At 44.1% G+C, this 12,350-nt stretch overlaps 2 protein-coding genes across 2 annotated transcripts; both read left to right on the forward strand.

The window, feature by feature from the left end:
* Window positions 1-322: 322 nt before the first annotated feature.
* LOC145717378 (C-C motif chemokine 2-like) lies at window positions 323-2,268 on the forward strand. Its single transcript, XM_081805371.1, has 3 exons — window positions 323-486; window positions 1,276-1,393; window positions 1,759-2,268. Exons 1-3 carry the CDS (start codon window positions 411-413, stop codon window positions 1,868-1,870), a joined length of 306 nt encoding a protein of 101 aa, XP_081661497.1. The 5' UTR covers window positions 323-410; the 3' UTR covers window positions 1,871-2,268.
* Window positions 2,269-10,061: 7,793 nt separating this feature from the next.
* LOC102737412 (C-C motif chemokine 7) lies at window positions 10,062-11,839 on the forward strand. The gene is given in 4 exon segments (XM_006741623.3): window positions 10,062-10,206; window positions 10,944-10,983; window positions 11,219-11,296; window positions 11,704-11,839. Coding segments are annotated over 4 exon segments (300 nt in total). The 5' UTR covers window positions 10,062-10,130; the 3' UTR covers window positions 11,810-11,839.
* The last annotated feature ends 511 nt before the right edge of the window (window positions 11,840-12,350 follow it).

Below are 12,350 nucleotides of genomic sequence, written 5' to 3' on the forward strand. Positions count from 1 at the left end.
CTTGCTTCCTCTTTTCCTGCAGAATTTTTTCACTTCAGAGAGAAAGTGGAATTCCTCAGAATAATCTGCTTTGTCCACATCTGTGGTCGCTCTGGACATCACTGCACACCGCCCACCTCCACTTCTGTTGGTCTTAGCAGCAGATGGAAAAAGTGCCCAGTCCAGACTCACTGCTTCCCTCCTACTTCCTGGAAACCTCCCGGAGCACACTTGCTCAGCACATTTTTTATTCCACTTCGTCACTCATTGAGAATGATGCCGCCCTGGGCCAAACTTTCTCTCTTAGCTCCACCCTCGTAGCCCTCAATAAAAGGCAGAAAGAGCAGCCGAAGGAGCCAGAGGAGCAGAGAGGCTTAGACCAACACAGAAACCTCCAGCTCTCACGCCCAGTCTCCCTGCTCCCTGCTGACATGAAGGTCTCCGCAGCGCTTCTGTACCTGCTGCTCACGGCTGCCACCTTCAGCCCCCAGGTGCTCGCCCAGCCAGGTAAGCCCCTCTCTCTTTCCCTTCAAAGCCCATCACCACATCTCTGGGTTCTCATGGGCCACCAGGGCAGGAGGATCACCCACAGTCTCCCATTCGTGACTGCTTTCCAAGATCAGGAAAGTCAGAGAAGGACAAGGAGTGAAACTGATCACATGGTTGCTCCTGGGAATTCCAGCTGTGGACCCCAAATCCAGTCCTTCCAGGACTCCAGCTCTACAGTCATCGCCTCAGTACAGTTATTGCCCCTGCTCCTTGTAGCAGTGTTTGGGGGTACTGGGGTGATCCAAAAGAGGGGGCCTCTGGCAGAGGGTGCGCAGAGCATTTCCAGATGTGGTGGAAGGGAAAGGAGGAGACCCAGAATCTGGACGGTGCTTCATTCAAGTCCAGCATCCAGAGACAGGGCTCCGCAGAGGCAGTGGGTAATCAGGGAAACTCACAACTTGGAGCCTAGAGGGGGACCCTGAGCTGATCTTCCCTGACCCTGAATATTTGGATTATTCATTCCTCCCAGGATTAATGATTAAGGACACTCTCAGGAATTATCTAGTTTTAACGACTCCCCCTTCCCTCCGTTCATTATCAGTGCTATGCACCCGTTATAAAACAGAGGAAACTGAGTTAGTATGACATTCTAGCTCTGAAGCATAGGCAGAAATATTGGGATTTATGGGTCCTACCTCTACTCCTGACTTCCCTTTGTCTTCCCATTACTACTCCTTTCTGCCATGATTAAGATCAGAAGAATCTAGTCCATCCTAAAATGCTTTTTCTTTGTGGTCTTATTTCCAGATGCAATTAATTCTCCAGTCACCTGCTGCTATACACTCACCAATAAGAAGATCTCAATGCAGAAGCTGGTGAGCTATAAAAGAGTCACCGGCAGCAAGTGTCCCAAAGAAGCTGTGATGTAAGTTGAGCACCCCAGCCCTCCCTGGTCCATTTCTTCCTCAGGGAGCAAGGAGAAAGCCGTACAAACTTAGAGTCAGAGGTGTAGGTCATCTAATCTAATATCCAAAGATGCCCAATGGGAAAAATGAGGCCACAAGGCAAAAAGTGACTCCCAACATCACTCTCTATATGGGTGCATATGCAGACCCTCCCAATTTCTTTAGAGGGAAGTCAGGATGGCTGCAACTGGGACAGCTGTCTAGGTGCCCTCTTACCACCTGCCTTCTTCTTCTCGTTCATATGGCAGCTTCTTGAGACAGGATGGGCTGGAGTCCTAGGCAGAGATCTCATTGGAACTCTAACTGTATCCTCTCTCACCCACAGCTTCAAGACCATCCTTAACAAGGAGATCTGTGCTGACCCTAACCAGAAGTGGGTCCAGAATTCCATGGCACACCTGGACAAGAAAACCCAAATCCAAACTGCAAAGCCATGAATACTCACTCTGAAACTGAAGAATCTGAAACTAATTTATTTTCTTCTAACTCTCCCTAAATGCCCTCTGATATTATTTTATTATAATTTCAAAGAGTATGAAACTTTGTTTACTGATATGCACAAAATGTCTTAAGTAATGTTAATCTTATTTAAGTTATTGATGTTTTAAATTTATCTCCCATGAATTCTAGTGTTTTTTAAAATATGGAGACTTGGAAAAAAATGCTTTCCTCTGGGGACCCCAGTTCCACCCCTGGGGTGGTGTGAAGGTCCTTGCAAGGATCATTAATGCAAGACTGTGTTTTAAATTCTAAAGGATTGCTTACGATGCTATTGTGGAAGTGTATATTCTGTAACTATTGATCAATATACATATATATATATTTTTGTACAAAACCTGACTTTTGGTGTTTTCTTGAAGGAAATTAAAAAGCTGAGTGTTATCTTGGTGATGAGGGAGAAGCATGGTTGCAGAGGGTGGGCTCGTGTTGGGAGGAGTGACAATGTGGATTGGCCCTGGTCTTTTCTACTGGGTAGGCTCATGTGAGTGCCTATAGAAGAATCTTTAAGGCAGGAGCCAGTCAGGCATTCCAGCCTTACTACTCCAGTCCCCAAGACCAACTGCCCAGATCCCAGCTACCCTTGTCACCTGTTTAGCAACACCCCAATCTCCTTTCTCACAGTCCTTGACCCCTGCCCTCAATCTCTCTCAAAATCTAATGCTACTGCCCCCTAACTGGGATACTTGCCCCCAATCTGTCCCCCTCCAAGTATTCCTTCAATTTAGAGTAATACAGACACTGCAGACTTCGGTAAATCAAGGAGAGATTAAGCGACCATTGATAAGATGGTTAGATTAAGATTTCATAAAGAAGATATGACTTCAACTTATCCTTGATGTATGCACGAGGATTTTCTAGAAAAAAGTACAGTATCATTTAGAAGAGGGGAAAGAACTCCCCCGCTGAAATAAATAAATAAGTAAATAAATAAAATCTTAAAAAAGAGGGGGGCGCCTGGGTAGCTCAGTCGGTTGAGCGTTGTCCAACTGCTGGTTTTAGCTCTGGTCATGATCTCAGAATTATGAGATCGAGCCCCGCCTTGGCTTTGTCCCTCTCCCTCTGCTCCCTCCCCACCCTGCCACCCCTGCTCATGCTTGCACGCTCTCTCTCTCTCAAATAAATAAATAAATAAATAAATAAATTAAATAAATAAATAAGACCTTAGAAGAGGAGAAAGAAGAGTGGAAGCAAATACCTAGAGGTAGAAATGATGATGGCATGTACATAAAAGAGGGTGAAAACCAAGAAGATGGGAGCTGCAGTCCATGTCTGTGTCAAGGGATGGGGAAGTTTAGAAAAGAAAGTTGAGTAAAGGGTTCTGAATGTCAGTGTAGTAAGTCAGTACTCAACCTCATAGGTCAAAAGGAGACGTTGAAAATGTCTGGGCCAATGAGGAAGGACATGCCATTTTTGGAGGTTCAGAAGTGAGTCAGTAAATGTAACTTATTGGTTTCATACAAGCCTGAAGAAGTATGGGCAAGGGTGAGGCTACTGCCATGATCCAGGCAAGAGATGATGAGTGCCGGAATATGGAGCCCAAGAAGCAGCTTTGGAGAAGAATGAACTAGGTAGAGTGAAACCCTGTGCATTGTAGATGAAGGAGAAAGAACTGTGACCTAAGATATAGAAGTCCCTTCTACAACCCACATTCTAAGGAGACAAGTTTCCCTGAAATCAGAATGTACTTCTCTCCACCACTATCCCCATTTCAATCCAAGGAGCTTGGGATCACCCATGTATATGGATGGGCCTCTTTTTTTCCTGAATGTCCACCTAAGGTCTATACTCCCTTACATGGCATTTGACCTATGTGTGAGGTATTTGATCCCCCTAGGCACAGACAGCCTTTCCACTAAGGAAAGCAGATATCCTGCCCTACTTTAAAAAAATATTTTATTTATTTATTTGAGAGAGAGAGAAAGCATGGTGCACAAGCAGGGGGAGTTGCAGACAGAGGGAGAGGGAGAAGCAGACTCCCCCACTGAGCAGGGGCTCCATCCCAGGACCCTGAGATTGTGACCTGAGCTGAAAGCAGATGCTTAACTGGCTGAGCTACCCAGGTGCCCCGATTTATTGCCCTATTGAATAAATTCTGCATGGTAAATGTGCAGATTCATCAGTCCAATCTGGTGGGGAGATGGCTACTGTATCAAGCTGAGGGGTTCCATCAAATCCAAGTAACACTCCCCTAAGTGCCCTGATACATAGGGCAGCAGACAATTTATTGGCTGCTTTCTATGGAAATCACTGACCCACATGCCAACAGCCCTCCCTGCCTCTCCTCCACCCCTCCAGTCTGCAGCCTCATTTGCCAACCAGGACTAAATCCCTAGTTGTTGTGGGTGCCAGGAGGCAGACAGGAATGGAGTGCAAGCAAATGGTACATCCCCATACAGTTTACTGAACATCAGACCCTCTAAGGCCAGGCAGATTTGAGGTGGAGGGTCTGGAAAGAGGGATGGCCGAGAGCAGGTCAACCTATGTGCTCAAGCCCAAAAGTAATCTCCTCACATTCCCTTTCCAAGCCACATCTATTCAGGTTCAGGACATCTTCAATCCATTTTTGTTTTCTCCAGCTAAGCATGAGAGTCCTTGCTCTTTGCATGATGAAACTATGAGCACGAAGCATTGGCAAGAGGCCCTGTTTAAGAAGGAATGCCAAGTGTGGTGTATTCATTTCCTGTAGCTGTCAAAGGTCTGTTCCAGGAAATCTATGCTTTTTCTATCATACTCAAGATCCTTCCAGCCTCTGCTGAATTCCAGAGCTGCTTCTACGTTTTTTTAGTATTTGTTATAGCAGTAACCCACTTCCAGGTATGGAAGTCTCTATTAGTTTCTTATTGCTACCATAACAATTTATCAGAAACCTAATGGCTTAAAACAATGCAAATATATTACCTTATAGTTCTGGAGTTCAGAAGTTTAAAATGAGTCAGCAGGGCTGCATTCCTTCTGGAGGCTCTGGGGGAGAATCTGTTTTCTTGCCTTTTCTAACTTTTATTTATTTATTTTTTAAAGATTTTATTTATTTATTGGAGAGATACAGAGAGAGAGCTAGAGAGCACAAGTGAGGGAGAAGGAGAAGCAGGCTCCCCACAGAGCAGGGAGCCCGATGTGAGGCTCAATCCCAGGACCCTGGGACCATGACCTGAGCTGAAGGCAGACGCTCAATGACTGAGCCACCCAGGCGCCCCTCCTTTTCTAACTTTTAGAGGCCACCTGCCTTCCTTAGCTCATGACCCCTTTCTCCATCCATCACAGTTTTAAAGTGGAGGGGGGGTGGTGGTGGAGCTCCAAAGGATCAAAGTTTTCACACTATTGAAATTAAGATGGCATTAATCTGAACCAGGTTGTTATTCATGATAATGGTAATCTTCAGAGTGACCACAAAGAAAATAACGAAAAAATATATAATAAAAGAAATAAAGGAATAAAATGGTACAATAAAGTACAATAAAATGGTACTACCTGTGTATCACAAAACCATAATAGAAAGAGGACTGGAGTCAGTAAGATGGCCAAATAAGATGTCCCTTGTTCATATCTCCCCCTAAACAATAACAATTTTGCACCTATCCATGGACAAAAGGACTTTTTGTGGGCTGTGGGATCTGACACCACACGCCAAGGAAGGAATCACCCACCCATTCACCAGGTCAAAAGCATATAGATATCAGTCCTGGCTGTGGAACCTGCAAGGTCCTCTCTTGGCTGTGGTCTGGGATCCCCTTGGAGAGCACTGTCTTAGACAATCTCCTACAGATAAGAAAGCATCTGTGGAAGTCCAGGTTTTTAATGGAGAAGGTCCAGCACACTGTTGGGGGAAAAATCAAGTTTGGATGCATTGGAGAGGGTAAGAAGAACAGTTTGACATTACCTACAACCCTCCTTCCCCAAAGTGGCACAGACCAGTGCCAAGAGGGACCCTTTCAGCCCGTGATTTCTCCCATGGGGGAAAGTGAGAGCATTGGGGTGAGCTTCCCCAGCTCCTCAGCTACATGGAAGCTGCCAAAGAGATCCATTTGTCTCCTGCCTCATCCAAAGTATTGACTCATTGAGCTGCATGGCTGAGGGGGCAAAAAGGAGGAGGCAGAGCAGCAGATAAGACTTTGAAGGCATTCAAGGGACATGGATCCTACTAACTGCATCAAGAAGACTCCATCAAGAAGCCTGCCCACAAGCCACTAGAGACGTCTCACTGGCAGACCCCCCTAAATGATCCCTAGGTACCCCAGCACTCCACAAACCTCACCCAAACACCCCCAACCTGCGGCTGTCTCCCTGTGAGTGCTCCTGACAAGGGAAAGAGCAAGCTTTGACAGACAGCTAGTGGGCAGGCACAGAAAGCCATCTGCAGCTGTGTTCCAGAGTGAGACCACAAACATGAGCTTTAGCTCTACCTTTGAGGAAGCAGGGCAGACTGTCAGCACTTGGCCTGGTGTACTACAGGATTGAGAGAATGCATGCAAGCTTAAGAATTCTGTCATAAGAATTCTGAAGCAAGAAGCATGGAACAGACATATCTATAGAACTTCTGAGAAAGCCTCAAAATCACTAGCAGGGCTGACAGAAGAAAGTTATCTCCCAAAGTCAGTCAGTAAAAACTAGAGGAGGTGACTACTACTTCTACTTCAAAGTCAAAGAAACAAAACAAGTCTTCAAGGAACATGAAAAATCAAGGAAACATGACTCCACCAAAGGATCATAATAATATACCAGTAACTGACCCCAAAGACGTGGAGATCCATGACTTATCTGAAAAAGAATTTAAAATAGCCATTTTAAGGAAGCTCGATGAGCTACAAGAAAACAGAGAAAGACCTTTCAACAAAATCAGGAAAATAAACATGAACAAAAGGAAAAGTTTAATAAAGAGAGAGGGATTATTAAAAAGAAGTTCTGGAGCTGAGGTACAATGAAGGAAATGAAAACACAATAGAGGGGCGCCTGGGTGGCTCAGGTGGTTGGGCGACTGCCTTTGGCTCAGGTCATGATCCTGGAGTCCCGGGATCGAGTCCCACATCGGGCTCCCTGCTCAGCGAGGAGCCTGCTTCTCCCTCTGACCCTCCCCCCTCTCATGTACTCTCTCTCATTCTCACTCTCGCAAATAAATAAATAAATCTTTAAAAAAAAAAAAAAGAAAAACACAATAGACATCATCAACAGCAGAGTGGACCAAGGAGAAGAAAGAATTTGTGAAGAAACACTTAGAAATTATCCAGTCAGAGAAGAACAAAGAAAAAAGAATGAAGAAGGCTGAAGAAAGCCTATATGATCTAGGGGATATCATCAAAAGAAACAGTCTGAATTACTGGAGTCCTAAAAGGACAGAGAGGGAGAAGGGGGCAGAAAGCTTATTCAAAGAAGTAATGTCTGAGAACTTCCCAAATCTGGGGGCAGATATCAATATCCAAGTTCATGAAATTCATAGGTCCTCAAACAAACTCAACTGTAAAAGCTCTTCTCCAAAGACATATTGGAATGAAACTGTCAAAAACCAAAGACAAAAAGAATCTTAAAAGCAGAAAGAGAAAAGAAACTTGTAACTTACAAAGGAAATCTGGAAGGTGATCAGAGGATTTACCAGCAGAAACTTCACCGCAATGAGAGAGTGGGATATTATAATCAAACCACTGACAGAAGAAAACTGCCAACCAAAACACTCTACCTGGCAAAGTTGTGCTACAGAAATTAAGGAAATCTGAAGACTTTCCCAAACAAAATCTGAGAGATTTCATTACCACTAAACCTGCCTTACAAGAAATGCTGAAAGGAGTTTTTTCAGGCTGAAAGGAAAGGATGCTAATTAGTAACATGAAAACATATACATCACACTAGGAAAGCTAAGTAAATAGTCAAATTCAGAACACTCTAATACTGTAATATGATACTATATTAAACACTTTACTATAAAGTTTAAAGGACAAAAGTATTAAAAATAACTATACAATCATTTGTTAATGGTTACATAATATAAAAAGAGGTTAAGTTGTAACATAAACATAAAGGGAGGGATAAAAGGGTAAAGTTTTTGTATGCAGTCCAAGTTAAGCAATGGGCATAAAATAGACTGTTTTATCTGTAAAATGTATTATGTGAGCCTCATGGTAACCTCAAAGCAAACATCTACAATATATACACAAAAGATAAAGAGAAAGGAATAAAAGCATACCACCTCAATTCACAAATGAAGGCAGCAAGGGAGGGAGAAAGGAACAAGAGAACTACAAAATAGAAAACAGAAGATGGTATTAGCAAGTCCTTACCTATCAATATTCACCAAATGTAAATGGATTACATTCTCCAGAAAAAGCATAGTATGGCTGAATAGATTTAAAAAAAAAAAAAAAAAGACCCAACTATATGCTTCTTATAGGAGACTCACTTCAACTTGAAGGACACACATGGGCTCAAAGTGAAGGGATAGAAAAGATATGCCACGCAAAGGAAAACCAAAAGAGAACAGGAGTGGGGATCTGGGTGGCTCAGTCGTTTAATCATCTGCCTTCGGCTCAGGTCATGACCCTGGTGTCCTGGGATGGAGCCCCACATTGGGTTCCCTGCTCAGTGGGGAGTCTGCTTCTCCCTCTCCCTCTGCCCCGCACCCCACCCCCAGCTCGTGCTCGCTCTCACACTCTCTCTCAAATAAATAAATAAAATCTTAAAAGAGTAATACAAAACAAAACAAAAGAGAATAGGAGTAGCTATAATTATAATGGACAAAATAGACTTTAAGCCAAAAGCTGTAAGAGACAAAGATGAAAAAAGAAAGAACTCAAATAAAAAACCTAACTTTATACATCAAAGAACCAGGAAAAGGGCAAACTCAGCCCAAAGTTAGCAGAAGGGAGGAAATAATGAAGATCAGAGCAGAAATAAATAAAGACTGAAAAACAGTAGAAAAGATGGACAAAGCTAAGGGCTTCTCATCACGCCCCTTTTTCATTAATATATCATCAGCAATTGGCTGATGAGCTTGTAGTGTGTGTGTAGAGAGAGGGGATGTGAAGACTCCTGTCTCTGCTTCAAACTGCGCAGGTTCACTTTGATTTTGTTCTTAAGTTTGGCTTCCCCTCTATTGTTTTACTCGGAATGATATTTTAAAAATGACAACATTCCATGATCTTATTATGTGCCTTGCAGCCTATGGAGCAGATAGTGGTTTAAAAACACGTCTGCAAATTCTTTTATGCTCCTTGAATTAAGAGATGTGGTCTATGATCTCTAACTTTGCACCTGGGAGCCTTAAACCATTATGTAAAATATCTGTATCCAGCTATGTAGAGGGACCACTGGAGAGATGGGGGTAGGGGGAGAGAAGATGCCATCTGATCCAACCCTCAGCTGTTTAAGACCTTCCAGCTCAGACACCTGACATTGAGTGAAGGCCTAAGACAACCCCAATCCCAGCCATCATCCAACTGCAAAGATGTAAAAAACAAAAAAAAAAACCTGAGCAAGAACTGCCTGGCTTAGGCCAATCAAGTTCCATATCCAAAAGCAAAATCAATGATTACTATTGCTTTAAGTCACTGTTTTCAGATGGGTTGTTACACAGCAACTGATTACTAGAATAGACACTATAATTTTAGGTATTATTCTAAGAACACTGAAGCCTATTTTTCTGCTAATGTTCTATTATTGTATTCTTTGGGTTTTAGAAAAGCCAGCAGGATTTAAAGGGGTAAAGAATTGTTTTAGTTCATTTTAAAGCCTAGCCAAAATTTTATTGCCTTCCTCTGGAACCTGGCGTCTTAGAGATGTTATCTGAAAGCAAAATTGGGGAAATCCCTTACAGCTCTTTGATTTGGTAATCCTACTTCCTTTCTTTTTCTACATAAGGCGTTTCATTTCAAAAAAGCAGAACCCTTAGTAAGAGTCATAGATCACACACTGCCTGGGCATAGCCTGCACCTCACACACCAGCCCTGAATTTGGATGGAAGGCAGGCCAACATCAATCATGCCTTCTTTCTCATTTCCTAGCATCTTACCCAGGGCAGGGTAATGGCTCAGCAGATGTACCATTCCACCCTGTGATTCATTCAGAACAAAGTCCTTCCTATCACCCATTCACTTTCTTTCTATTCCTGTCTGCTCCTATAAAAGGCAGGCAGAACCACCAGAGGAGCAGAAAGGCTGAGACCAGCCCAGAAACCTCCAGCTCTCATGCCCAGTCTCCCTGCTCCCTGCTGACATGAAGGTCTCCGCAGCGCTTCTGTACCTGCTGCTCACGGCTGCCACCTTCAGCCCCCAGGTGCTCGCCCAGCCAGGTAAGCCCCTCTCTCTTTCCCTTCAAAGCCCATCACCACATCTCTGGGTTCTCATGGGCCACCAGGGCAGGAGGATCACCCACAGATCTTTCCAAGATCAGGAAAGTCAGAGAAGGACAAGGAGTGAAACTGATCACATGGTTGCTCCTGGGAATTCCAGCTGTGGACCCCAAATCCAGTCCTTCCAGGACTCCAGCTCTACAGTCATCACCTCAGTACAGTTATTGCCCCTGCTCCTTGTAGCAGTGTTTGGGGGTACTGGGGTGATCCAAAAGAGGGGGCCTCTGGCAGAGGGTGCGCAGAGCATTTCCAGATGTGGTGGAAGGGAAAGGAGGAGACCCAGAATCTGGACGGTGCTTCATTCAAGTCCAGCATCCAGAGACAGGGCTCCGCAGAGGAAGCGCAGGGATCAGGGAAACTCATGACCAGGCATAGATTGTTCAGAGCCTAGAGGGGGACCCATAGCTGCAGTCCTGCTGCCTGAGGAATTGGACTTTTCTATGAGCCCCTCCTAACAACACCCAGAGCTGTCACAAGTTCCTCTTCTCCTCTCAGTTAGCAGTAGTATCCTTCCAATTTACAGTCCGTACCAGTGAGACTGAGAGTTTCAGGACGGAGATGCAGGACTTAGGGTGGGCAGCTTCCCTTTCCTTTGACTCTCCTCCTTACTGTTCCCTAACTTATAAATAGAAAGTCCCAGCACGTACCCTAAATAGCCTTTGTTGTTGTTTTGACAGATGGGATTAATATCTCAACCACCTGCTGCTATAGATTTACCACTAAGAAGATCCCCATCCATGGGCACCTGGGTGGCTCAGTCGGTTAATCGACTGCCTTCAGCTCAGGTCATGATCCCAGGGTCCTGGGATCGAGTCCTGCATTGGGCTCCCTGCTCTGCGGGGAGCCTGCTTCTCCCTCTCCCACTCCCCCTGCTTGTGTTCCCTCTCTCGCTGTGTCTCTCTCTGTCAAATAAATAAATAAAATCTTAAAAAAAAAAAAAAAAGAAGAAGAAGAAGAAGAAGATCCCCATCCAGAAGCTGAAGAGCTAAAGAAGAATTACCAGCAGCTATTGTCCCCGGGAAACTGTGATGTGGGTGACACCATGACCACCCGCACTCAACCCTTGATCCTGAGTTCTGCTCCCAGGTAGTGGATAGGGTTATTATAAGACTTCAGTTGGAATTTAACCCCCAGATACTTAGACCAGCTCTAATCCAATCCCAGAAATTTTTTTATGGGAAAAGTGAATTTGAGAAAATAGAGACTTCCCATTCCCAGCTGCCTGTCCAGATGTTGGTTCAGATGTCAGTTCCTTCATCCAGGAGACAAGATGGTTTCTTTTACCAGGGCCAGCAAACGTAGTTGCTTCCCCTGAGGTTCCTTTCATCCTCCTCCATCACCCCAGGCTAATGGGTCAGGCAGGTTTCCCATAGAGTGGGTTACACTCCCAGGTTGACTCTTCAGTGCACTCTCTCTAACTGCCCTCTCTTCCCACAGCTTCAAGACCAAACTGGCCAAGGAAGTCTGTGCTGACCCCAAGCAGAAGTGGGTCCAGGATCTCGTGGAGTACCTGGACAAGAAAACCCAAACCCCAAAGCTGTGAACACTCATGCCCATAATGAAGCCAAGCCAGTACCCAGGGAACAATTTATATTCCCTATCTTTTCCAACATACCTTCTGAGATTATTCTATTACAATTCTAGGGCATATGAGATTTGTGTAATAATGTGAATCATAGTTTTTCTTAAGTAATGCTCTATGTCTTCTAAGTTGTTAATAATTTAATGTGCTCTGAAATTGAATGTGTTTTAAATGTACACCCTTGGACATATCACATCACTTCAACCCCCTAAAAACTGCAGGATGCTCCCTTCCTCTCTACCTCGCTGTGGTATGGTGAAGATCCTTGAATGAATCAATGCAAATGTGCATATATTTAATTTTTAAGAGGGGATGTCCCTATGAAACCATAATATTATTATAGAACTGAATATTTTTATATGTAGAACTCTTGAATTTTCACATAAAATATATTTTTGGATAAAACTTGACTTTGATGACCTTTTAAAGGACAAGATAAAGCTGGTGGGAGTACCAGGGAGAGGAGAGCTGGTTTCAGAAGGTGGGGCTTGTGTTCCAGGGG

The sequence above is a fragment of the Leptonychotes weddellii genome, chromosome 15 (assembly GCF_054177405.1).
Source record: "Leptonychotes weddellii isolate Sample4059 chromosome 15, ASM5417740v2, whole genome shotgun sequence".
Lineage (NCBI taxonomy): Eukaryota > Metazoa > Chordata > Mammalia > Carnivora > Phocidae > Leptonychotes > Leptonychotes weddellii.